General features: G+C 53.5%; 1 protein-coding gene across 1 annotated transcript; it reads left to right on the top strand.

The window, feature by feature from the left end:
- Window positions 1-25325, top strand: SLC13A5 (solute carrier family 13 member 5). The gene is made up of 12 exons (XM_081115712.1): window positions 1-222; window positions 4432-4560; window positions 4848-4984; window positions 7373-7560; window positions 8561-8729; window positions 10161-10283; window positions 14815-15030; window positions 15854-15954; window positions 16840-16958; window positions 19094-19255; window positions 22597-22734; window positions 23833-25325. Exons 1-12 carry the CDS (start codon window positions 121-123, stop codon window positions 23962-23964), a joined length of 1716 nt encoding a protein of 571 aa, XP_080971838.1. The 5' UTR covers window positions 1-120; the 3' UTR covers window positions 23965-25325.
- Window positions 25326-26739: the final 1414 nt, after the last annotated feature.

A 26739-nucleotide genomic window follows, 5' to 3' on the forward strand; every position in this document is an offset into this window, starting at 1 on the left:
CTCTCCGTGGGGGGCGGAGCTGCGGCCGCTCCCCCAGCCCCCTCCACCGTGGCCCCTTCTTAAGCGCGCGGAGCCTCTGGCTGCCTAACTCGCTCCTCCCGCCCGCCTCCCTGCAGCACGATGGCTTCGGTGCTGAGCTATGTCTTCAAGTTCAAGTCCTTCTTGCTCTTGTTCGCCAGCCCGCTCCTGCTGCTGCCGCTCGTCATTCTGGTGCCCACCAAGGTCAGTTGCATCTCCCGGCAGCCCCGAGGACTCCGGGCTACCGGTCACTGCAACGGGCCCCGAACGCGGGGATTCCCGGCGGGCACAGCTCCCCCGGGAGCTCTGGGCGCCAGACTAGACGGGAGGTGTCCTGTAAAGAATTCCGAGGGGCGCAGAAACAGCGGGGCACACCAACCTTGGGGTTTACAGATCCCAGGACACAAGAACCGTCCCAACAAGCTCAGAAACCTAGAAGTTAGCACAGGTCTTGGCCACACAGCCCATTCATAGTCTCAGCTCAGGGTGCGGAACCTCCCCAGAGGGCATAACTTCATTCTCTCCCCCATCCCCTCCCTCCGAAAAGCCGACGGTGCTGATCCAGAGCCTGGGCGCTAGCCTTTCCCCTCCTTCTCTCTCCTTTTCCCTTAGTGACTGGGGACTTCCCAGCTGTCGGTGGCATCCAAGATCAGTCAGGGACCTAAGTGGATCCTGAGCGCTGTCTTTGGCACTCTCTGGCTCTTCTTTGAGCCTCAGTTTCCCTATCTGTGGTCCACATTTCTTTCCAACTCTGAATCCCTGGAAGCCGTAGCTGAGTCAAAATGCTCCTCCGGCTGAAAGGCAGGTTATGATTGATCTGCTTTGCTTGCTGCCTGCTGGGACTGTGGCAGGAGGCGGTCAGGTTCCCAGAGCTTACGCCTTGGGTGGCACGACCCAGGGTTGCAGGGAATCCGGGCGTCCCATGCCCTGGCCTCCTAGCGCTACTGGGAGGAAGGCAGAGAATGAATGGCCTTGGCCACAGGGTGAGGGCAGTGCTGGGAGCCCTGGCCCAGGCTGCGCTGGGCTGTGCGAAGCCTCTTTGGCAGAGGCCCGAGCCCTTTGAAGCCTTTTGTGGCTGCTGGCTGCTCCTTCCTCATTCCCTCTTTCAGCCCTTTCACTCTCAGCCCAGACAGGAAAGCCCTGGCTCTCGGTCCCTCCCAGGAAGGTTTGGGAAACAGAGGAGTTCTTTAGGGGATACTGTGGGGGCAGTCCTGGAGGACTGGGGTGTACTGGGGTATTAGGAAGCCAAATCTACAAGAGAACCCAACGTCATTCACTCTTCCTTGTGATTTTATCGAAGCCTCATCATTTTCTGGGCCTCGGTGTTCTTGTCTGTACAGTGGGGCAAGGTGCTTTGGTTCTGACACCTTATCACTTAGGGTGCCCAAAGGGATTATGCTGGTACCTTGGATGGGGGCGGGGTAGGCTGAGAGGAGCCCTCCAGGGGGCTGAGCACAGGCCCTGGATGGGCCAGACAGCAGATCAAACTGCGATGGCTCTTCAGTTGCCATACCAACCGTGAGCAGCCTATTTCCTCTGTAGAAAGAGATTTGGGGCTGTTAGTATCCGTGGGAGGGAGCCAGGAAGGAGAGCTGTGATTTTAGTTCTGCTAGTGGGGAGTGATGTTCCCTGGAATAATTATACAGCTTGGCTGAACTTCCTGTCTGGGAGAGGGTGACTGAGACCCCACTCCCACCCACTACACACACGCACGCACGCACGCACCCACACAGCCCTTAGCTGGGACTCCCAATTTGGAGTGTCTATGAGTGTCATTAACCTGCCTTGGGAATGAGCGTCAGTGAGTGAAGAGGAGACATCTGCGACAGTCCTTCCAAAGGCTGCCTTCATGTGCTTTCCCTCGCTGTAGGCAGACGACTGGGATCCAGGACCCCTGTCTTGGTGTTTTCTCCCTTTGTGCCTCTGTTTCAGTCACCACTGAAGAGCTCCCTGCCCCTGTCCCCCACGGCCACACCATTGTGCAAGAAGCCCAGAGGTACTGGCATGGGACAGAGCTCCTGGGAAGCCAGCAAGAACTTGGCAGCCTGGCGGGCACTGTCCAACTGGGGTGGCTGGCGACTCTGAAGGCATGCCACCCTCTGGCCCGTGCCCCTGCCTCTCTCCTGCGGGCTTCCTTCTTGTCTTCCTCTCCCCCACCTGGCTCCCCTCTTGGCTTCATCTCTGTTCCACTTTTTCTGCCTTTTCTTGGGTCCTTTTATTTTTAAAATAGCTTTTTAATAAAATCTGTAAACATACCACTGATTTTATTATTAAAATTGTAAAAAATTCTTATCTTTTAAAAGTCTGTAAAGTATAAAGTAAAAATGAAAATACTCTCAAATCCCATAATTTATTAATATTTTGATGGTCATCTTTCCAGAAATCAATCAATCAATCAATCTCATTTCTCTTCTTCACACACACACACCCACCCATTCACCCACCCATAGCACGTTCCCTTACCTACTTTTAGTTTTCATTAAGCAGCATGTCATGGGCAGCCTTATTTGTTAGTAATTATACATGGTTTTATTCAGCTGTGCATTTTACATGCACTTATTTAGCCCAACTATTGTGCCGGGTGCTGACTTTTAAATCCCACTGCCCGCTTTAACCTCGGCTTTAAGTACTTTTCCAGCCACATTCCAGCTGCTGGGAGTGCTCTGAACTTATTTACCCACAGGGGGCCGGGCTCAGAGCCCATCTCGTTCTGCACGTAGCCACCCCCTCCTCAGACTGGCCCACCCTCGCCAGTCCTCTGCTGCTCTCTCCTGGCAGGAGGGTCAAGTCTGTCTCAGGGACGGGGCATCTCTTGGGTATCTCGAGAGTGGCACGGAGATGAGGGGCCAGTAAATCCTGTGTCTTTTCTGTTGGTTATATTTGGCGCCTCCAGGAACTGTGCTGTGAAAATTGGTTACACGTGCCACCTGCTGTTTCTAAGTTTAGAGAATAGAAATTCACCGAGCACTTTCTGTGTGCCATACGTTAAAAATGTGTACTCTTAACTCTTGAATTTATAGGCGAGGACATGAAACAAGCAGGGAGAGGGGCCGGGGTTGGGAGTGAGATGAGTATTTTATCAATGACATTGTTGAGTGACTTCTGAAAGCCAGATGATGGCAGACAGTGGACACTGATCAGGTCTGCCTGGGGTCAGAGCCTGGGATTCTAACCATGCCACTGTCCTGCCTTGAGTTCGGTGGCCTCAGTCAGCATTGATACCTGCCACTTCTCAAGCAGGGGCATCTGGCAAAGCCTGGGGAGGTTTGTGTGGTCACAGCTGGATAGAGTGTTACTGGCAGCCAGTGGTGTGGAGGCCAGGGACACTTCTAAACATCTTACAATGCACAGGACACCCACCCCTCGACAAAGAATCATCCAGCCAAAAATGTCCACACTGGATAGGCTGAGAAACCCTACATCATACAGGAGGGAGGGATCCCGAGCTTCTCATAGGGTGCTGAGGAAAGATTTAATTTTATGACTGCTAAAGCAATCCAGACAAAGAACCTGTAAGTCTTCATGCAACGTCTCATGCACGTAACACGTGCTCTTTGGGGTGACTGTAGACAGTGAGAGTGTGCAGGTGTCTTTCCAGCAGCGTTGTTGGGTCTTGAGCTATGCTAGTTCATTCCTCGAATCGGCATTTGCTGAGCATCTCCTGAGTGTCAGGCCGGTGCTGGGTGCTGAGCACAGTGAATCCACACACACTGGTTCTGCCCTCAAGGTGCTCACTGGTCGGTGGTGGTGGTGGTGGTGGTGGTGAGGCAGTCAAGGAAACCAACAATGGCAACTGCGTGTGTGCATTGCTGGGGCTGGGGGAGCAGACACAGACGCAGGGCACAGACCCAGGCTGTGGGGCAGGCCGGGGAAGGTGCCCAAAGAGAAACACTGAGCGGAGCGAGCACTCACTCTGCTGTGGGGCTGGGGTGTGTAAGAGGAGTGCTCTGGGGTAGCTGGAGCTCAGGGTGTGAGTGGGCAAGGAGATGGGGCTGGAGGGGTCTGCACAGCCTGCTCCAATGCAGAGGCCCTCCTGAGTCACCCTAAGGCATTTGGGTTTTGTCCAGACTTTTAAATGGGTGATAAGATCAGAACTGCAAAACAAAAGAGGGAGCCACAGGGCAGCGTGATGCGAGCAGAAAGGTTGAGTAGATGGTTGCGGCCATCTGGGCGGAGGAAGTGAGGAAGAGGCCGGAGAATGAAGGGCCAAAGTTGTAGGTCTTGGTGGCTGATGCAATAGGCTGGGTTGGAGTGAGGGAGAGGGCAGGGTCTGGGGGGTGAGTAATGATTGTAATGAAAGTGCTGGTGAAACATTAAAACAACCTAGGGAGGGGGTATTATTGCCCACATTTTAATAGGTGGTGAGACTGAGGGCAGCAGCTGCATGCCGAGGCCTCAGGGCTGTCTCTTCAGTTTGCCAGGTGTGCCTATGTCATCATCCTCATGGCCATTTACTGGTGCACGGAAGTCATCCCGCTGGCTGTCACCTCCCTCATGCCTGCCTTGCTTTTCCCACTCCTCAAGGTTCTGGACTCCAAGCAGGTGAGCAGACCCAGGGAATCCTGGTGGCTTCCTGCTTCTCCCCCTGGCTCCTTCTCGAAGCCCCTCTCTGAGTTGCCTGGGCCCCGGGGGGAGGGAGGAGCAGATGAGCCCCCTGTGGGTTCTTTCTGGCATGGAGACATACCACTGACCCTCCGTTCCACTCCAAACTGTCCGTCAAGTCAGCATCTGGTCTGCTCACCTGTCTCTGGGGACTTGGTTGGCCCTGGGCCCAAGCATTGTGTGGCCAGAGGCAACCCTGATGGGGCCTCCGTGCCACCACTTTCCAGGTGTGTATGCAGTACATGAAGGACACTAACATGCTGTTCCTGGGTGGCCTCATGGTGGCTGTGGCCGTGGAGCGCTGGAACCTGCACAAGAGGATCGCCCTGCGCATACTCCTCTGGGTGGGGACCAAGCCTGCACAGTAATTACACCTTCTCTTCCTTGCCACGGGGCTCCCTGTGGGCCCCAGGGCTGGGGAGGAGCTGTAGCACAGGCCAGAACACCCACTGGCAAGGGCTGCCCATGGGCTTACCTGGGCTTGGCAGGCAGGTGGACCCCTGGGGCATGTGACAAATGTGACAATTTTAGCTGAGGACTCCAGAGACATGGAAAATGATGGGGGCTTGTGGTGAGCAGCAATAGGTAAGGGTTCCCTGAATCCAGAGGAGACCTGTCAGCAAGGGTCTCTGCATGTTCAGAGGACTTCCTGGAGGAGGGGCTGCAGGGCCACACAGGCAGGTGGAGGCTGGATCAAGCCATGCCTGATGGGGCATTTGTGGGGAAAGCAGGCCAGAGGTGGCTCAACCACGGTACTCAGGGGGAAGCAGAAAGGTCATCCTTCCAAAGCTGTCATCTCTCTCCCCTCTGTACAGAAGCTTCTTATTTGATCTTGACCCTCAGCTTCTCCCCTCTCTCCAAGATCTCCCCTCCAATCACAGGCAACTGCCAACCAACCATGGAGCTGACACTGTCAGAATCACCTGGGTATACTGAGCGTCTGCAATGCCCCAGGCATGGCACTGGGAGCTTATTTATCCCCTCATTTAACTCACCGCAACTCCGAGAGTTGGGTATTAGTCCTGCCACCCACATTCTATAGATGAGTTTGAGACAGAGAGGGGTCAAGTGATTGGCTGTTGGATGAGGCCTTGCCCCCTCTAGTAGAGAACCCAGGAAGTGCCTTTCTTTTGAGGCAGTGTGCTCCCTAAATGATGGAGTGCCCCTGCCCAGCCCTGGGAAGGCAGCAATTGGTGAGTTCACAGCAAATCCCTCCTGAGATGTCCATGTGTCAGGGATTGTGCTGGGCCCTGAGCACACAGAGCCTGGTCTTCCCTCCCGGAGGTGATGCCTGGCTTCCCTGGCACCTTAGGCTCCCCTGAGCAGATAGCTTTGTGACTCTCTGGTCTCTGTTACCCTTCATGATATCGATCCCCTCCAGTGATTGGTCTACAGGGTCAAATAAAAAACCATTGAATTTTCTAGAAATGTGAGATCTCAGGGGCCTCTGAATTCTTGCTCTCAGGATCCTTTGAGCGGCCAGCCTTTCTCCATCAGTAGGTGGACCTCATCTGACGGTGCCAAACAACTTTTGTTCCCAAATCCAGGAAGTTCACGCCTGCTTCTCTGTTCCCTTCTGTCACCTAGCATCTCCTCTGAGCTTGGCTTCTAGCCATCCACGGCACTTGCCTGCCGTGGGGTGACCTTTAGGTTGAGGCCCACTTGGTGTCTTAAAGCATCATACTGAAGCCTCACGCATGAAAACGCTGGTCCTCCTTCCAGCCTGGATCCAAGCCTTTGTTCTTGTGGGCCTGTGAAGTCAACCTGCATGGACACTGGCTTGGACCTTGGTGCAGTGTAGCACCCAGATCCCTTCTTCAGGAGACTTAGTGGCCCTAGGGGGAAGACTGAGAGCAGCTTGGTTCCATTTAGCCAGTCCCCCCTGAGCACCTTCTCTTCCTGGCCTTGTGCTGGGGGCATGGGAGCCATGGAGAAGAATCCAGACCCTTCCCCTGCTCACCACCCAAGGAAAGAGCAGACATGGACACAGGCCCTCTGAGTCCAGCCAGTGATGAGTGTTGCTGGGGGCCTGGTGTGCACGAGGAGGGAGGCCACAGAGGAGGGACATTGTCTGACAGGTTTTGAAAGGCCATGAGGAGCGTTCTAGGCAGAGGTGGGACAGGTGGGAGACAGGTGTCATAAATAAAGGGAACATGTTTTCTGAATATTGTGTGTTTGATCTGGTCCATTGCAGAGTGGAGGGGGTACAAAGTTATTGTGCACAGAGAGGTGGTGCTTGGGGGTGGGGGAGCGGTCAGCCATGAGGGGGTCCTACTTTCGCAGGCTCACCCTACCCCCGAAGGCTAACTCTGTGTAGCCCTTCTGAATTTTAGAGAAGAGAAGCAGGGCCTGGGGTGGGTGGGAATCTTCTAGATAAAAGTGGGATATTGGGGCTGTTTGCACATAGGTCTGCTGCAGCACACACTAGGGCCAATTCTCCACACTGGGTTGGCACCATCTGGATGCCTGTGCTGCCCCTGCTAGACAGGAGCTCCTCAGAACCATGACTGGGTCTGAGAAAAGCCTCCTGGTGCCCCCTGTAGCCAGCAGGATAGACATCAGTAATTTCTGTGGGAGAGAGGTAGGAGGGAGAAGAGAAGGGAAGGAGGGAGGGAAGGAGGAAGGGACTAAAGTTATAGTCTCTCTTGGACTACCCAGTCTTGAACTGGTGTCTGCACCTTGGCCTTGACCTTCAAGGCTGGGGGCAGTGGGGTGGGCTTCCCTGGCTTCCCTTCCTGCTCCTCCCCTGCAGGCTGATGATGGGCATCATGAGCGCCACGGCCTTCCTGTCCATGTGGATCAGCAACTCGGCCACCACAGCCATGATGGTGCCCATCGTGGAGGCAGTGCTGCAGCAGATAGAGGCCACGAACATGACCACCGAGGCCAGCCTGAGGTCCTTGGAGCTGGTGGACAAGGGCAAGAGCAGCGAGCTGCCAGGTGAGCCCCTGGCCAGGGTGCTACCGGGGTCCCCTCTGCTGCCAAAAGCTTTGGCCCCCTCCCTGAGTCCTGAAGCCCACTTTTAAATAGGCATACAGAGAAATACTTAGGAACTGCTGTTTTTGTAAGTTAGGAACATAATTATTGCATAAAAGTTAAATCCTTTAGTGTTGCTTATAGCAGGCTTTCACCCTTGGCACCCGCCAATCACGGAAATCAGTAGGTGTTCGTCTGATGATTTATCTGAACATCTTTTGAGCACCCACTGGGAGTCCCCACCTTTGCTCTTCCTACTCATCCTCAGGGAAGCCTCCCCTGAACAGGTCAAAGCCCCCATCCGCTCTCTGCTGCCACAGGTGCTGGGGTGGCTGTCCCGGGTTGCTGCCCCCAGGGCCCAGCTCAGCGAGTCAGGTGGCGCCTGTGTTATTCTCTGCCCTGCTCGTACCCCGTTGGCCCGGCACAGGGAACTCAGGGCCCGTCCTGATGGCCTGATTGCCAGATCCTGGGCCAGGTCCTGGGGCTGCTGAGATAAAGCAGACGCACCCATACTTCGGACTCTAGGAGCCCAGCGGGGTAGGGTATTGAGGCCCGTCGCACAGTTCCTCTGCCTTGGGGGAAGCCACAGGATGCCATAAGGAGCCCAGACAAGGGAGAGGCCTTGCGAGGAGGAAAGGACAGCTAAGATGGATTTGCACACCCCCCTAGATGGAGGGACCAGCTGGAGCAAAAGCAAGGAGGCAGGAAAGGGGGCGTGCATCTGAAGCTGCTGAATGTGCACTGGGCAGATTCGGGGCGCCTGGGGAAGCGGTGGGAAGTGACTGTGGGAAGGCAGACAGGGCCGGACTACAACGCTGGGCTGGAGGCTGAGGGGAAGCCCAGGAGGAAGCTGGCAGAGCCGGTGCATCCCACTCTCGGGTCAGCAGCAGAGCTAGGTGCTGGGGCTGAGGGGGGTGAGGGACAGGGCAGGACTGGCTCTGCTCACTGAGGTGTGTCACTACAGGGAACCAAGTGCTGTTTGAAGGCCCTGCTATAGGGCCGCAGAAGAACTGTGACAAGAAGGACGTATGCAAGGCCATGACCCTGTGCGTGTGCTACTCGGCCAGCATTGGAGGCACTGCCACCCTGACAGGGACAGGACCCAACATGGTGCTTCTGGGCCAGATGCAAGAGTGAGTCACTGCCATACCTTCTGGGGACAATAACATGGGCCCTGGGGTTAGAGGACTTAGCCTCCTGTTCTTCCTCCTCAGCTGGGCCTTGGCAGGGGCGGGAGGCTGTGCCCCCATCAGTCTCTGCTGCACCTGCTCAGAACTTCTCTGGGTGGCAGCTGATGACAGTCCCCAGGCCTGGTTGCTTTCCGTCTTGGGGCTCAGTATTTTCACTCAGACACTTGGTGTGATTGAACTCTGAGCTAAAGTGGTGAGAAGTGACAGCATAGTTTTAGATGCCGGGCCCTTATTTAAAACTGCAGAAAATAGATACCACTACAGATGCTCTCCTTAAAACTGGCTCACCGACCTTGGCTGTGAATGGTAATGGTCCTATGATGTTGGGAGTCTAGAGATGGCATAAAGAGTTAGGTGTTAGGTCAATCCTTGCCTCACTAGCTCGTTCGCTGTTGTTCCTTTAATTGCCTTGAGGTGACCGGTGCCATTGTGAGGCCCCAGGTGGACCACAAGGGTGGTCTGGAGCTTTCCTTGGCCACAAAGGGACACAGGTCTTGAGGACCCAGTTGTGTGCCTGGCCTTGGTGCTGGGTGGGGCTGGAATCACAGAATTGAGGGAGACCTGGGCTCTGTCTGTGGGATACTCACTGTCTGCTGAGGGTAGTAGAGGCCTGGAGAGTTCTAGACAGGCCATGTAAATGCATTAATGAAGGAAAGTACAGACTGCAGTGAGCACAGAGGGAAGGAACAGAAGTATGCTGGTGCCCATCTTGTGCAGACAAGGGCTTTGGGCAGGTGGGGGGGGGGGGTAGCTGGGAGGTGGGAAGGACAGGCCTGGAGCCTGGCCAAGCAGACACTTGAGGTCGACAAGCAGACTATTCTGATCCTGTGAGTGTTTTCTGTAATGATAGCCTCTGGTTCTCTCTGGTGTTCCCGCTGAGTGCAGAAATTTCAGTGTCTACTTTGACACCCTTGGGCTAAAGTAAGCAATGCTGTGGGGTGGGGGGTGGGGGAGCAGAGCCTGGAGTGAAAATGACCCTCCTCCTGCCCCTGGGAAGCTTTTGAAATTTGTTTTCCTAAGGGGAGGCCATCCCTTGCTGAAGCCCACAGCCTGAGGGTTCTGAGGCATCTGTGGCCATCCTGATGCTGTTGGATCACACATGCAAATTATTTGTGTACAAAGGTGTATTTTTCTGGAGCGAAGGGCCATGACTTTCATGAGATTCTCAGCAGGGTCTGTACCCCCAGGAGGGTCTATTGGTCACTCCTTGGCCTTGTATTGTGCATGGCTGTGTTCTGGGGCCCCCACCTGATTGGGGTAATATGAGGCAGTGGACTTGGATGGCTGGACCTCCAGACCATCTCTCAGGGTCCAGCTGCTGCTCTCTGTGGCTCAGCATCTGGTAGAGATGTGGACCGGTGTTTCTCTCTCCAGACTGTTTCCTGATAGCAGAGACACCCTGAACTTCGCCTCTTGGTTTGGATTTGCCTTCCCCAACATGGTGATCATGCTGCTGCTCACCTGGTTGTGGCTCCAGTGCATGTTTGTGGGATTCAAGTAAGTTGGAACTGCTTCCGGACGAGAGTCTAACCTGCCATGCCCCTGCAGAAGAACCAACAGGCGAGTCCACAGAGTTCTTCCTGACCACCCCTATTTCTCCAGCCCCATCATCTGCTAGTCTGCCCTCTCACTTTGGCCACCTCAGGCTGGTCACCGTGCCTTTGCACATACTGTTCCCTCTTTCTGAAATGCCATTCCCTATCTTCCTACCTTTCAACCTCCTCAGGCTTCAAGGCCAGTTCAAATGCCACTTTCTTAGGGACACCTTTCCTGACTTTCCCCACACCCATTCTGTCGTGGAAGAATCCCTTGTCTGCTCCTCTGGGCTTCCCTGGGCACCACATCGCCCAGTTCCTTGGTACCTGTAGTCATGTTCCAGTTCTGCCTCGACCCCTGACCTGAGCTCCTCTGGGACCTGTGGTAAGTCCTCTCTGTCCTCTGACCCCAGCCTGGCTCCTGGCTAGGGAGAAAGAACAGGTGTGCCATCAACGTGAGTCAAAGCAATTAAAGGGAATCTTGTCCCTGTGAGCAGATCGATGCTGCTGGACAAACTCCCACTTGGCCACATGTGCCCAGTGGGTCCAGCCACAGCACACCACCTGACAGTTCCCAAACAATCAAGACCCAGACTTCTCCTGAATGCCCGCAATGTTCCCAGTGACTTTTGTTCTGCAAAGTTTACCTTCCTCTTCCCAGCAAGTTCACCAAGAGTCAACCTTGACAGCAGCCAGACTTTGGACAGAAACTGTGATGTGTGTCTGACAAATACCTAAAAAAAACAAAGATGACCCTTCACAGTGGTATGGAAAGTACTTAGCTGTGAGCCATGTGCTCTGGGCCTTAAATGACAGGCAGCTAGAGCTGTGTGGCCACAGAGAGATCTCAGAGCCTAGAGGCAAAAGCGCCCACAAAACCTGTGACTTAACCGTGGAAAAAGTGGCATTTTTATAAGTTTTCTTCTAAAGGAGGAACTGTTTTGAAAACTGCCATTAAAAAAAAAATATATATATATATAATCAAAGTGCTCATGCCAAAGACATAATAATAATAGTGGGTATCCCTCCTATGTGCCCCCCCCCCCGTGTGCAGGCCTCACATGAGAGGGAAGCTGCTCCCATGGGTGCCCGGGGCACAGCCTGGTTCTGAGGGCAGCTCTCTGCCCTGCTTTCACACCTGCTTCAGGACCAGAGTCCTCACATCCACCCAGTGGGCCTCGGGAGACCTGTCCCAAACCTGCCTCTAAAGGGGCCATAGCAATAGTAATGACCAGCATCTGTTGAGTGATGATTAGGTGCTAGACACAACTTTAATCACTCTACATATATTAATTAATCTTCCCATCAACCTGTGGGGTAGGTGCTTTTCTTATTCCCAATTTACAGGTGAGGCAACTGAGGCACAGAAAGGGGAAATGGCCTATGCAGGGTTGTGGAACCTGGAAGTTGTGGGGCTGAGATTTGAACCCAGGCAGTTTGGCTCTAGAGCCTGTGCCCACTATCCTACCTCCCTGTCTCAGTCAGCTCGGGCTGCTGTAGCAAATCACCGCAGACTGGGCGGCTCGAACCACAGACATTTATTCCACATAGTTCTGGAGGCTGCAAGTTCAAGATGAAGGTGCCAGCCCATTTGGTTTCTGGTGGGCACCCTCCTCCTGGCATGCAGGAGGCCACCTTTTCACCTTGTCCTCACAAGGGGGGTGGGGAGAGAGAGAGGGAGGGAGGGAGAAAGAGCGAGCGCTTTGGTGCTTTCTCTTATAAAACACTGATCCACCACCCTTGGGACCTTATCTAGACCTAATTACCTTCAAATGCCCACCTTCTAATACCACATGGGGGTAGGATTTCAGCATAAGAATTTAGGGGGACTCAAGAGGCCTAAGTACAGCCAGGTGTCAGGAGTCCCAGTTTCAGCAGCAGCTCAGCCTGGGGTGGGGGAGGGCCCGGAGGCCCTAAGATCTAGCAAGTTCCCTGGCAGAGCAAGCAGAGGGGAGCTGGCCTGACCCCAAGATCACAGGGACACTATCAGCCTCTAGAGGTGGACACCAGGCTCTTGGGAACTCATAGCCAAGGACCTGAGCCAGCCAATTTTGTTCCTGGTGAGAACTCAGCCTGGTGTGACGTCCGTTAGCTCTTCTTGACCCGCAGGGAGCTGGAGACTTCTGGAGCCTGCCTGTGGTTGGGCTCAGGGCTGCTGCCCATCCTACCCCTTCCCAGCATGCTGTTCCAGCCCAGGGCCTGCCCCAACCAGACTTGGAGTGTGCTGGATAGGGAGGGGGGATGGCTCACAGGAAACCTTGTTTAGATAGCTTTTTATACTCAGCTTGAAAGACTGGACAGCAGGAGATGTTCTCCAGCCCAGGCCATATCCTGCCGTGCACCAGGACCTGGTGACCCTTGCTTCTGTAACCTCCTGGGCCACCTCACCTGAGGCAAGGCAGCACCTATCTCAGTGGGGGAAGCACCTCCACTGTGCCTTCACTGGATGCTCTCAGCTGCTCTGTCATGGAAAGCAATGTTAGGGCCGTTGCCTTTGGCCTAATCCAGAAAAACAATCCCTTTGGGTTTACGGGTGACTTCCTTGGCCACTTGGAACCCACCCCCCCAGGACTACCCACGACTGATGGGGAATTATTGCTGGCTTATACCCAACTTTCCTAACCAGGCCAACCCCTGGATTAAGCGTGAGGGCTTTTCTGGATCCCTGCCACAGCAGAGGCACTAGGAGACTCAGGTCCCCTCACCACTCCTTGGCTCTGTACCAGTTCATCCGCATCATTCTGAAGCCATTCCACTGTAGTAGGACGCTTTGTACCCACCCCGCCCTCTGGGCTCCCACAGGCAAACTGGATCCACCTGCCTGTATCTTGTGCTAGCCCGGCGGTCACCAGACAGGATTAACCAGAGATGAGGGCCCTGAAGGCTTGGTGGCGCCATTGTGGGGGGCCAGCATTGGACAATTCCATGTGCGGTGCAGCCCCCAGAGTCTATAGTTGTGTGGTGTGGGACTGCCATGGGCTGTGCAGCTGGGAGTACCAGAGTTAGCTCTTGTCCTCAAAACCTGAAGCCTCTGGCCCTGGAGTTTCCAGAATGACAGTTGGCAGCAGATCAATTCTTGGTCAAACAGACTCTCCTACACCAAGTGGACGAGAGGCTACCTCCCGCACCAGCAGTAATCCCTTTGCTGGATGACCTAACGAGTGTCCCTGGCAGGTGACTTGGGACGCACAGCCTTGCTCCCTTGTCCAGCACAGAGATCCCACAGGCTGTGCAGATACGAGACTCCATCACTGCCTCTTCCTTTCCCAACCCCTGAGCACCCGTGACCTGTCCTCCTTGTGTCCCATGCTCTGGGCCTTGTCCCCTCACCCTCATGGCCTGCACAGGTAGTTCACATCCAAACTTGGCTTCAGAAATTGGCATCTCAGTTCCAGTTCCATCACCTCCTGCCCTCTTATGATGTCTGTCTTAGGGCCCCAGGAAGGATGCCCACAGAGAGGGTTCTCTAGGGACATTCCTTTTGGCTGGCCCACCACCTTCAGGCTGATGGGCTGGAACAGGTGCATGGGTTCCTCAGAGAATTCCTGAAGGCCTGAATCCTGGGCCCTGTTTGCCCCAGTTAGCCCATTCCCTGTGGCTGAGGTGCCCTCTGCACCTCTTCTAAGAATTCCTCCTTTTTCCTGCCTCCTCATGCCAGCACCCCCTTAGAGGAGGTCCTGCACGGCATCCTGGGCAGGCCACGTAGGCCAGTGGGCAGTGGTCCCTAAGGAGCCCATCCAAGAGCATGCCCTGGGCTGGCTTCCTTCCTGCCATAGTCAGGCCTGCTGCTGGCCCCAGTGTCCTGGATCCCAAATCTTACACCTCTAGCTCCTTGGGATACAGACACCCACTCAGCTCCTGCCTGGCCCCGTCTTTTCTTTGTGCCCACTTGAGCCACCTAGTGATGGGGGCTGGCATCCTGGCACCACTGAAGGTAGCTCCAGGCCACTGTGGGAGGAGGAGGACTTGGGGAACATATGAGGGAGGCCTGGCTCCACCCCTAACCAGCACTTCTCATGGTTTTTTCCCGGATGACATGACAGGAACAGCTGGTTTCCAGGCAGCTGGGCACTTGCCAGGTCCCCACTACCAGTGGCGGCCTCAGTTCTGCTTATTTGTGCCTCCAATGCTCCTGCCCTCCCCCCCCCCCCCCCATTCTGCTCAGCTTCCCACTCATCCTTTCCCGCCCCCAGACTGGTTACCATACCTGTGCCATCTCAGGCCTCCTCTGGGAGCATCTTGTAGTCCTGGGATACTCTGGGGCATGTGCTGGGCACACACAACAGAGACTTTCCCCACCAGGTCCTGTGAGGTATGGTAGGCAGATGAGAGAAACAGGGAGTGAGGAAGGGACTTGCTGCAGCATCCCCACTCCAGGTGATAGCACCACAGGCCTTTCTGCCACATGTTGCTGCCCAGCGTTCAGGCTTCCATCCGACCAGCCCCCGAGCCAACCAACCTGCCCCCCCTTCTCTTGTCTTTGCCTCCTCTAGTTTTAAAAAGTCCTGTGGCCGCAGGCTGCAGAAAAGGGATAGCCAGAAGGCCGTCTACGAGATGCTGCAGGAAGAGTACAGGAAGCTGGGGCCCTTCTCCTTTGCCGAGGTCAACGTCCTGCTCTGCTTCTTCCTGCTGGTCAGCCTGTGGTTCTCCCGGGAGCCCGGCTTCATGCCCGGCTGGATGTCGCTCACCTGGGTGGAGGGAAAGACAAAGTAAGTCATTCGCTCTGCGGCGCCCGCCGCGGCGCTCCCTTGTTCTGCAGTCGAGTCCCGCCGCCCTCTGTTGTTTCCTGACTCATTTTTTAAATCACCAGTCTTTAGGTCAAGCCCACAGGTATGTCCCTGTGGCCCCTCCTTCCCTAAGTGGCAGAGCAGAAACCGCTTGGCCAGGCTGGTGGCCAGAGCTGTGATTGAGAGAGATTTGTTGGGCTAGAGTGGGGCTCCTGGAGCTCTGGTTTCCAGATCTCGCCTCCATCATCTTCTTTCCTTCATCTTTCTTCAGATCTGGGCAAGGATCTGAAGACACAGATCTTGGGATCCAGACGCTTCTTTAGGCACAGACTTGGCGGAAGGGGGTATATGTAGTTTCTCTCCTGGCTAAGGTGTCAGGTGGTCAGATGGCAGAAAGGCTGAGAAACATGCATATCCTAGAAAAGGCAAGAGGTGTGGGTCGGGAGGGACTGATGCCGTTCTGAAGTCTGCTCGTGGTCACCTGGGGAAGCCAGAATTCTAGAGAATTTGGCCTAGAAGAGCTCATGACGTTCATCCATGGAGCAACACAGGACGTGAGAGGGAAGCGAGCTGCTCGGGGTCGCCCAACGTTGGTGGCAGAGCCAGGCCAAGAATGGGGGGGCATCTTGGTTTCCAGCCAGGATTCAGTCTGCCATGCCACTCCTGACCTTGGCCTTTGGGGCTCCAGCTTTCAGACCCAGCCGAGCCTGTTTCTCATGTAGGAGCCCTGAGCAGCCATCCGGGTTTGTGACATAGCTTGTCCTGCAGCCGAGTTGGCTCATCTTGCCCTGTCTCCCCTGCCTAGGTATGTCTCCGATGCCACCGTGGCCCTCTTCGTGACCATGATACTATTTATTGTACCTTCGCAGAAGCCCAAGTTCAACTTCTGCAGTCAGACTGAGGAAGGTAAGGCTCCGGTCTTGGCCTCTGTTCATTGATCAGGGTTGGGGCCCGGGCAGCAAAGGCTGTTGGAGGGGTCCCCGGGCTTAGGAAGGAGAAAAGCCACTGTGTCAAAGAGGACCAGCAAGATTACAAAGTCTGGGCAGAGAGGGTTTTTCAAGCCTTCCCTGGGTATTGTTTAGTGCAAAACCTCTCCTTTTTCGCTTTTTAAACATTTGAAATCTTACTAATATTGCAACAGGCACAGAAAAATGTTTCGGATTTCCCATAACACCATCAGTATTTTGGGGGTTTCTCTCTTCCTCCCAGCCTTTGCTAATTAGCACGTACGTTATATGACTATAACCAATACCCACCATTTGATCCCGTTGCTTTGCTGTTCTGGTTTCACGTTTTTGCTTGGGGGTTACTCTATAAACATATCCTGCTCTTTCCACAGTCTTCAGACTTACCTTCTCTAACAACGGCATTGTATTGCATTGAGGGGCCGTGACCATTCCCCTGCAATGGAACCTTCTGGCTCTTTTCACATTTTCATTATTATGAATCAGTGTGTTCATGAATATAGCTTTTCCTCTGAGGGTGTTTCTTCTTCGGGATAAGTTTCTAGGAGTGATGTTGCTGGGTTACAGATGTCTTAATGGCCCTTAAATGTGTTGCCAAATTGCTTTTCAAAAAGATTGTACCAATTTCTAATGCCACCAGGAGCGTGGCATAGTTCTGCCATATTATTACTAGCAGTGGGTGTAGCAATTATTGTAAATTTTAGCTAATTTATAGGTATGGGATGGTACTCACTGTCCTTACAGGCTTTTATTCCCATTGATTAGATTTTCTTTTTGTTTCATAAGGCTGCCCTGGGTTCTGTATGTTTTTATTGTTTTTTCTCAGAAAGGAAGGCTCCCTTTTATCCACCTGCACTGCTGGATTGGAAGATGGTCCAGGAGAGAGTTCCCTGGGGCATTGTGCTGCTGCTGGGGGGCGGATTTGCTCTGGCTAAAGGATGCGAGGTAACTTCTCCAGCGGTGGGCTGCTCAGAGCCCCCTCTTTCACCAGGAGGGCGGCCAAAGAATTCCCGCATCCCTCCACCCCTGCACCCCTGGGCTGGCTCTGTGTCAGCCCCTTCCACTAACTGCACCTTTCTTGAGGACGGGGACTCTGTCTTGTCATCTAGGAACCCTGTGCCACTAATAGTGCTTAGAATAGAGATCTTTGAGTGATCACCGAAATGAGTGAATTTAAGTCACCCTTGGTTAGCCAAGAGAGGTAGGACTTGGTAATAAGGATCTTCACTCTGATTTATTCTAGGGAAGTCTTCCTTTCAAGGCCTTGTGGATATTTCCACCATTACCTTTGGTTCTTCTACTTGCTGAACCCTTTGTTGATATGGTTGCTATTAAAAAATATTTCTTTAGCTAAGTATGTCGCAGTGTAGAAGGAGAGAAACAGCTTTTGGGAAAAGCCACCCCAAAAATATAACTTTTTAAAAAAATCATCACCCTAGGATATTTTTCCTATTGCTTTTCAGAGAGAGGGAGAAACATCGATGTGAAAGAGACACATTGATTAGTTGCCTCCCAAATGTGCCCCGACTGGGGCCGGGGATGGGACCTATAACTGAGGTACGTGCCCTTGGCTAGAATTGAACCTGGGACCCTTCGGTCTGCAGGCCAGCACTCTAACCACTGAGCCAAAGCAGCTAGGGGAAAAGTGTAACTTTTTTACCTCTCCCCTTCCCTGACAGGAAAGAAATGAGCTAGAGGGAGGGATGAACCAGCTCTCCTCCATGCATCCATGCATCCGTCCATCTGTCCATCCATCCAGGAATAGAATGTAATAGACTGGGTCTATCTCAGCATCTAGAACAGAGCTGGTGCATGGCAGGTGCATGAATATTTTTTGGATGAACAAATCCATCCATCTTGTCACTTCTCTGTCAGTCATCCATCTATCTGTCATTCATTCATTCTCCAAACATTTCCATTATGTCCCTGTGAGCCCAGGCATGGGAATTACAGGGGAGATTAAAATTTGGTCCTTGTTCTTGAGGACTTCACAGACTATAGAGAGGGGGACATATCTGAAAGAGCATCTCGGGAAGAAGTGACATGTCGGTAAAGGAACAAGTGTGCGGTATCTAGCTGAGGAACAGAAGATGAGGCAGGTGAGGCTAGCAGAAGCCACTTCATGAGGGTCTTGAATTCCAGATAGGGAGTGTGGACTTCATTCTGCAGGCAGTGGGCAGCCACCGAAGGGTTGAGGCCAGAGAGTGATTTGGCCAGACCTGCACTTGGGGAAGATCACTCTGATGTTTGGAGTGAGGGAGACCCTGTAGACGCTCTGTAGCTTTCATGCAGCTCAGTCTCAGGACACTGGACTCCACTGTCTCCTTGAAACTCTCTCCGCCCTTGGCCCCCAAGATACCGCTCTCTCCTGGTTTCCTTCTCACTCGGACTATTCCTGCCCAGCCTCCTTCACTGACTTTCCCTCTCTTCTCCCTGAAATATGCATGTTCCCCCAGGCTCTGTCCTTGGCCTCGTCTCTGTTCGCTTTTCATTCTCTCCCCCGGACCATCTCTTCTCAGCCCAAAGCACCAAATCCAGATCCCCAGTTTCTGGCTCAGATTTCTCTCCCGAGTTTCAAGGACTGTGGGAGACTGAGAGGAGACAATGGACACGAGATGTCTTGGGTGCCTCGGTGACTGCTTGGGTGGAAGGGATGAGGGGGACAGAGATCCCCAGGACCTCTCCTGGTCTCCTAGGTTGGACAGCAGGTGGATGGGGAGTCCATTCACCAAGCTGGGGAACCCCGACGGAGCGGCAGACTCCGGGCTAGAGAGGATGAATGCAGGCTGGGGCACGTTGAGTCCGACATGCTCACGGGACATCTGGGTAGAAATTTCTAGGAGTATGGATGTGTAAATCTGGGTAGCAGGCCAGTTGGGCTAGAAACCCAGATTTTGGAGACAGCAGAATAAAGGTGGAGGTTGAAGCTGTGGGCATAGATGAGGGCACCTGCGGAGTGTACGCAGAGAGTATAAGGAGGGCACGGGCTGAGCTCCCTAGAGAAAGACGAGGGTCCCCCTGGCCCTGGAGGAACTTTAAGCCCATAGCCCTTCAGCGACTGTCCTCCTGCTGCTTCCCAGGCCTCGGGGCTGTCCGAATGGATGGGGAAGCAGATGGAGCCCTTGCACGTTCTGCCCCCGGCACTCATCACCCTGATTTTGTCTACGCTCATTGCTATATTCACTGAGTGCACAAGCAATGTGGCCACCACCACCCTGTTCCTGCCCATCTTTGCCTCCATGGTAAGTAACCCTGCTGGGGGGAGAGGCTTAGGGATCATTTCATAAGAAGCTGTCAACCCATGATTATGTTCTAAGCCCTTAGCGGGGTCAGTGAAATCAGGGGCCAGAGTGCAACCAGGCTTCTGAGACCTGGATCTGGTCCCGGCTCTGATGGGACTTGTGTGCCCTTGATGACCGTGAGCCTGCCCTTAGTGCTTGGCTGGTTCTTTTTGGTATCCTCCATGCTGGCCAAAGTGCTAAGCACAAACCAGGTGCTCAAAATGTATTTATAAATGTAACTGACTGTTTCTCAAGATGGGGAGACAGGACTTGCATCGAGGAGGAGTGGACCAGGGCCCCGAGGGAATGACGGAGGGTGTCTGAGAATGTAGCGCCCGTGTGCAGGAGGCTGCAGAGCAGGGGCACCACTGGCTGGGATCCGCCAGGAAGAGGTGTGGGGAATGTGGGGCTTGGGGATAGTATGAGGGAGAGGGAATTCTGGAAAGATGGAGAGGCCAAGTAAAGGAAATGGGGTGCAGGGTTGAAGACTCCCAGAAGCCTTGCGTGGTGAGTCCAAGGATCAGGGATCAGTGTGCTGTGGGCAAGCACGTTGTTGAATTGGGACTTAGAAGAAGGCAGAGCTTATAGGAAAATCGGGTGTGATCTTCCCGTGCATTTTCTTCTGTCACTCATGGTGTGGAAGTACTGACCTCAAGGTGGTCAGGAAGAGCCCTGGGCTTGGAGTCAGAAGACCTGAGTCCAGGCCATGGGATCCTCGAACATGTCACCTACGTTCTTTCCTCTTACACTTGTGCTGAGGGTCAAGTAAGAGGAAGGCATGAACGTCCTCTGTGGACTGCAAACGAGCCTGGGAGAGGCTGTGGTTGCCGTCCTGGAGCTAGGAGACAAGATTTACAAAAACCTAAACACAGGATTGCAGTTGGTAAATTTCCATTTGGCTGCCAAGGTGTCCATGTGTATAAAAAGCAAACCCAAGTGGCTTCTCCTTTCGATCCAAGTGAAGATGAAAGTGTTAGAAATAGCAAGGTGGCCCCACCTCCGCTAAGCAAGCTGCCTGGACATACGCCCCGGAGCATCCTTTGATGCTGGGCATGGGGTGGTGAGGTCTCCCCTCCTCTAGCAAAGGTTTGGCTTTGTCACTTCCAGCCCCAGCAGTGGCCCGAGGGTCCAAACCAGACAGACAGAGGCCTTAACCTGAGGGGGTGGCCAGGCCCTTCCAAACAAGTCTTTCTAGAACCAGAAGCTCAAGTAAGATTCCTCACAGCTACTCCCAGGCCCACTCACACTCCTGCCTCGAGACCCAGCAGGGGGAAAGGGAAAGGTGGCTACCCACCAGCTGAGTCACAGAGCCACATGAGGTGCACACACCGTGGGCACCCAGGGCCAGGATAAAAGGGGAAATAGGCTGGGCCCCTGGCTGGGACCTTACAGGTTCTCCCAGAGGGACTTGGTGCAGCCTCTTCGGTGGCCTGTTTATCTACAGGAGCCATAGCCTGAAACCTGCTCATACCCTTTGACTCAGCAGTTCATGGCTGGGAACATGTATTAGGAAACCATCAGAGATGCCTCCAAACATACACAGTTGACTGTCGAACAATGCTGCACTGTAGAAAACCCACATACAACTTTTGACTCCCCCAGAACTTAACTAGTGTCCCTCAGTATCTATGGGGGGTTGCTTCTAGGACCTCCCTCAGGTACCAAAACCTGCAGATGCTCAAGTCCCCTGTATAAAATGGCGTAGAGCAATGCATACGTTTGGCCCTCCACAACCCAGATTCCTATTTGATCTGCAATTGGTTGAATCTGCAGATGGGAAACCTGGGATATGGAGGGCTGACTGTACATTGATTGAAAAACTCCACGTGTAAGTAGACCCGCACAGTTCAAATCCGCATTGCTCAAGGGTCAACTGTATTATCAAGATGCACATCACAGAATTATTTATTATAAAATATTTCCATAATAGGGGATTGATGAAATAAGCTATATGTTCATACAATGTAATGTTATCAAGCCAATTTTTAAAAATCAGAGTTTTGAAGGGCATTTAATAAAACGGGACTGTGTATACTTTTTAAAAAATCCTCACCCAAAGATATGTTTATTGATTTTAGAGAGAGAGGAAGGGAGGTAGAGAGAGAGCAAAACATCTATGTGAGAAAGAAACATGGATCAATTGGCTGCCTCTCGTACATGCCTTGACCAGGGATTGAACCCACAACCTAGTTATGTACCCTGTCTGGGAACTGAACCTTTTTTTTTTCATATATAGAATGATGCACCAACCAACTGAGCCACCTGGCCAGGGCTGTAATTTTTTAAAATTAAAAATGTAATACATATACATGGCTTACAAATGTCAAATAATACCAAAGAGTGTAGGCCCTATCCCCTAGCTTCCTCCTAGAGACAACTTCTGTTATTAATTTCTTAGGTATCCTTCTGGATGTAATACACACACACACACACACACACACACACACTTTTTAAACAAATGGTATCGTTCTATGGTCCTATTCTGCACCTTAAATTTTTAAAAATCTAACTGTAGATCTTAGAGATCTTTCCATGTTAGCACATAAAACCTACTCGGTTCTTCTTTACAGATGCAAACTAGCCATTGTTCGTATACACATATTTTATTTCACCATCCTGCTGTTGATGGCCATTGAGTCTGTTTCCTGTGTGTTTTGCTATTCTGATGTTGTAATGAACATCTTTGCATACGTGTCTGCCCTCCTGTGCATGTAAATCCGCACGCTAGATTATTAATTTTGATGAGTGTTGGTGAATTATATCATTCATTCATTCAAAAAATACTTAAGGAGTGTCTTGTACTCTGTACGAAGTACTATTACATGTGGCTGAATTTTAAGCTGTAGAGTAAAAAAGATAGGTACCAAATTCCATATTGAAAATGACCTCAAATGTATACAAAAACACATGCACACAGAGATGTATCTATAGGTGAGAAGAGGCCGTCCCTGCCCTCTAGGCTCTCTTGGTCCGTGGCAGGGCAGACAGACGTGTGCACACGTGGGCTGCAGGAACACTTCAAGATTCAGTGCAGTCTAAGTGGCCAGCATGGCCTTTGGCACATAGTAGGTGCCCAGGAAATATATGTTTAATGAATTGAAGGTGTTCAGAAAGCCCTCCCGGGGAGATGGCTCTGAGCTCAGCCTTTGGGGCCCAGCAGAGCCATCTCCCAGGGGCATGGCAGAGCGTAGAGGACCCAGAAGGACAAAGGCATGGAGGTGGGAACGCGCAGAGTAGTTGGGATGATCCCCGGGGCTTTCCTCTTTGTATATGTGACGCTGCAGTGCTGTGTTTTCCCCTAGTCACGTTCCATTGGCCTCAACCCGCTGTACGTCATGCTCCCCTGTACCCTGAGTGCCTCCTTGGCCTTCATGTTGCCCGTGGCCACCCCACCTAACGCCATCGTGTTTTCCTATGGACACATCAAGGTTTATGACATGGTAACGCAGCTGCTTTTGTTTACTCCTATCAGCTCTGATGCTTTTGTCGTGAGGGACCCCTTATTATGAATGACGCGTGACGTCACGTGTTTTGGGAATGCCGCCCAAAGTCCAGATCTACCCTCATTATTTGCATGTATGCTCAGCTGCTCTTCCTTTGTGAAATGGCCTCACATTTCATGCTGTCCTGTCTCCCAGAGCTAAGAGGTGGGTTACAGAATCTGCCACCTGGAGGCGCCACAGCAGCCACTCGGGGAGCCCTTGCTGAACACTCGGAAGGGGCGAGGGTGGGGGTCCCACATGGCCAAGATGGACTTCACGAACTCGCAAGAACCCGTGAAGACAGTCAGGAGGGAGAGGGCTGAGATGGGCCAGGGTGGATGGACACTAATGACAGCCAAAGAGATTGACCCACAGAGGGGTCTGCAGGTGTAGAAGCAGGGACAGGGAGACAGAGCAGTGTCCGGGGAGAGAGGCAGCCGGAGGAGGACCTCTCTCCCGTTCTGCTTGAGCCTCATGGCCCTGCCATGTGAAGGGGGGCAGCTCTGAGAGGGACAGGCCGGGAGCGAGGGTCCCTCCCTCAGCCCAGTCAGGTGTGGGCTGCTCAGAGCTTCCGCTGGGTATCTTTGGGACTCTGGGGAGCATTGTTAAAAAGTGGGTGCAGTCCGGAAACCATGGACTACAAACTCAATCCTAATTCCTATTAAAAACTCTACAACAGGGCTTAAAGCAGTTAATGAGCTTGAAGAAAGACTGGGCATCAGAAAGAGCCGTGTGGGGCTCTTGGGAAGCCAGCAGGTGCTTGTGGGACGGTGAAGGTGCTGGGGTGAGCACGGGCCCTAGAGTCAGACCGGGGCTCCCACAGTGATTCTCTGAGTGGCCTGGGGTGTTGCCTCATGTCGCCTCCCGGAGGCCCAGTTTTCCAAACGTTCAAGTAGGCAGAGAACCCACCCTCCCGCCTGCTTCCCAGGGACGCTGTGAGCGCTGATGATCCTGCGTGTCCTCCAAGAGCGCAGGCTCCCAGTGCGGGGCAGTGGCTCCTCCGTCCTGATGCCCCCTGACTGCGGGTACTGACTCTGGCCCTCTCTTTTTTTCCAGATGAAAGCAGGGCTAATGATGAACATAATTGGAATCTTCTCTGTGTTTCTGGCCATCAACACCTGGGGACGGGTCATATTTGACCTGGAAAGTTTCCCTACGTGGGCTAATGTGACACAAATTAAGGTTTAGGAAAAGCCATGAGACCACAACACAGCCCCCGCCTTCCCGAGGACTCCTGAACCTTCCGGCACACCTTTCAGCTGAGCTTTGGGGCTCACACCCCAAAGTGACCCGATGATGCTTACACCCCACAGAGACCCAGGCCGGGTCAGAGCTGGGGACGGGCGGCTGGGAAGGCAGGCTCGGAAAGGAAGGGAACCTCCCAAGGGGCACCTGGCTTCCATCACCTCTGGGACAGGCAGGCTGGAGAGACCGTGAAGCTGGCTCCTTCCCCCACGCAGCCTCGAGCTGGCCCCACGCTGGGCTCTGAGGTCTACTTGCTTAGTCCCAGGTTGTCTAAATGGGAATCAGATCCCAACTTGGGAGGTGAAAAAACTACCTTCCAGAGCCCGTGCCTCTTGCTGCTGACCTTGGGCTGCCTCGGATCATTCCTGTCACTTGGAAGGGACAACCCAGCCCAGGGACAGAGGTCTGGTCCTGGGAAACTTCCTACAGCTGGAGTGAGAGTGGGAATCAGAGCCTCGTGGAACCACCAGGAGTACAGTGCCAGCGCCAAAGGATGAGGGATTTGAGCTGATAACTTCCAGGCAACATCACCTACGGTACACCACTGGCGAACCAGCTCCCCTCTTTACCTCGCTCCATTTAACTGACAGTTTGGACCCTTTCCCCAGCTCTCCAGTACACTTCCTTCAACTCCTAGGCCCCTTTGTTTTCTGGGCCGCCATTCGCTTGGATCCCCTGGCTGGGGCCCTCCGGCACCCCCTTTTCTCCCAGGCTGGTCAGCTTGGCTCTTCCTGCCACCCCACACAGCTGGGATCACACTCCAAGTATGGGCAGTGATGTCTCCTTTGGGGTCACATTCGGGTATCTGGGTCGTCCCTCACCTGCAGGTCCAGAGTGGATACAGCTGTTAATCGCCAAGAGCAGGGTCCCTTCAGAGTTTGTCCTTCCAGAGTTGGAGCTCCCCTGGGAAACACCTTCCCACTGCTGACTGGCCTTCACTGTCATGCCTGGTGGGGACAGAGCATCGCTGAGAATGAACAGTGGTCCCTGAGCAGACAGCCTCTGCCCATGAGCGAATCTACCTGAAGCTGCCAGGGCAAAGAGCCCAGAATGACTGTGGGGACCCTCAGGACCCCTGTGAGAGACACCCACCCTCTTGCCCAACAACCCATGTTCTTTCCTCCTTGTGCTGCCCTGGAAGAGAGGCTGTGGCAGATAAATGAGGTCCGTCAACGGCATTTTTCAGGGCAAGAGAAAGCATGGGAACCCAAAGAAACCCCTTCAGGGACCCAGCATGTGCCTGGTTCCTTGGGTGGGAGGATTCTTGACCACCCCAGCTGCCTCCCATAAAAAGGTGCACTGTGCTCACTGTCTCTGGGTTTCTGTGTGGGGGCAGGGGCAGGCGGATGAATGAACACTTATTCCATGCCCACCTCCTGTGCCAGGCCTCCCTGTACTTGGTCCAGCCACCACTTATCTCATTTGACCTTTGCAGCAGCCCTGGGAGATAGGCAGGCCTTAGCATCCTTGTTTGTCTTTCAAGAACACCAAGGCTCAGGGAAACCAAGCAAGTCATGTCTTCAGTTACTCATCAAATTCGTAGCATTTAGGGTTCCAATCCGGGCCTTCAGCCTCCATACCCTCTGCTCCTTCCCCTAGCCATTAGGGGCCTTGGCCCTATAAGGCCTGTGGAGAAAGGGGTGGCAAGCCCACCCCATGGCCCTGCCTGCTCAGGGGAGACCATCCAACAAGAGCCCCTTTCCACCGCCGCCTCTGTGACGGGCTCAGGACAGTGTTGGAGCAGACAGGGCTGATCTTTGCCTAAAGAAGCAAAGGATCTGGTTGGAGAGAACAGTATGAGTGCGGCGACCTGCTCCCCCCTCCAAGGTAAAACTAACCCACCCCTCATCACTGCTCTGTACACCACTGCTGTGGGTGTGTCCGCCACACCAGCCTGGGGACTCTTGACTTACTCTGCCTGCTGGCTCCAGTGCCAGCACTATCCCTGGCCCAGAGCAGGCCCCCGTAAGTGTGCTTGGTAAACAAGTGACCGGCGTGGTCAGTGAGATGCACACCTTGTGGGGGCGGGCGAGGTCAGGGTAGGTCATCCAAGGTAAGATGGGTAGGACTGGCCAGGCTGATGAGGGGGCCTGCTGGGTGGGTGGGGGACTCTGCCAGACTCCATCTGCTTGAGGGCTGACGAGAGAGCTGCGTGGGGGCCTCAGGAGAGCAGATCCCACGGCAGGGGAGGCTGACCAAGGGCTGTTCCTACACAACTTCTCGAAGTGGGCTGGGCTGGCACTCACAGTTATGGCCACTGCCAACCAGGATTGCTTTTGGCCACAAGAGAGAAAAACCCAGCTAACAGGAGCTTAAAGCGTAAGGGCACTTAATGTCTACGTAAGGAGTCTGGAGGTGGCCCGCTGCTGATAGGTCCAGCAGCTCACTCAGCCCACCAAGGGCTTGGGTCCTACAACTGCCCTGCCATCCTGAGGGGGTCTGGCCCCTCTTTCCTCACGTGCTTGACCCGCATGCAGCATACACATCTGTACCGAAGGCGGGAAGAGAGGCGTGGGTGGGGGCATGGCAGGGTCTGCTGCATCTTTCCCTTTGATTAGGAAAGCAAAAGCATCCCAGAAGCCCTATAGACTTTATGTCTTATTGGCCAGAACTAGGTCACATCCCACCCTTGGGACAATCATTGACAAAGGGTAATTGGAATAACTATTAGAATACCTTGCGACCTATTAGGAGCCATCTCTTGGGCTTGGGGAACTG

This window comes from Miniopterus schreibersii (genome assembly GCF_964146895.1).
Source record: "Miniopterus schreibersii genome assembly, chromosome: 16".
Lineage (NCBI taxonomy): Eukaryota > Metazoa > Chordata > Mammalia > Chiroptera > Miniopteridae > Miniopterus > Miniopterus schreibersii.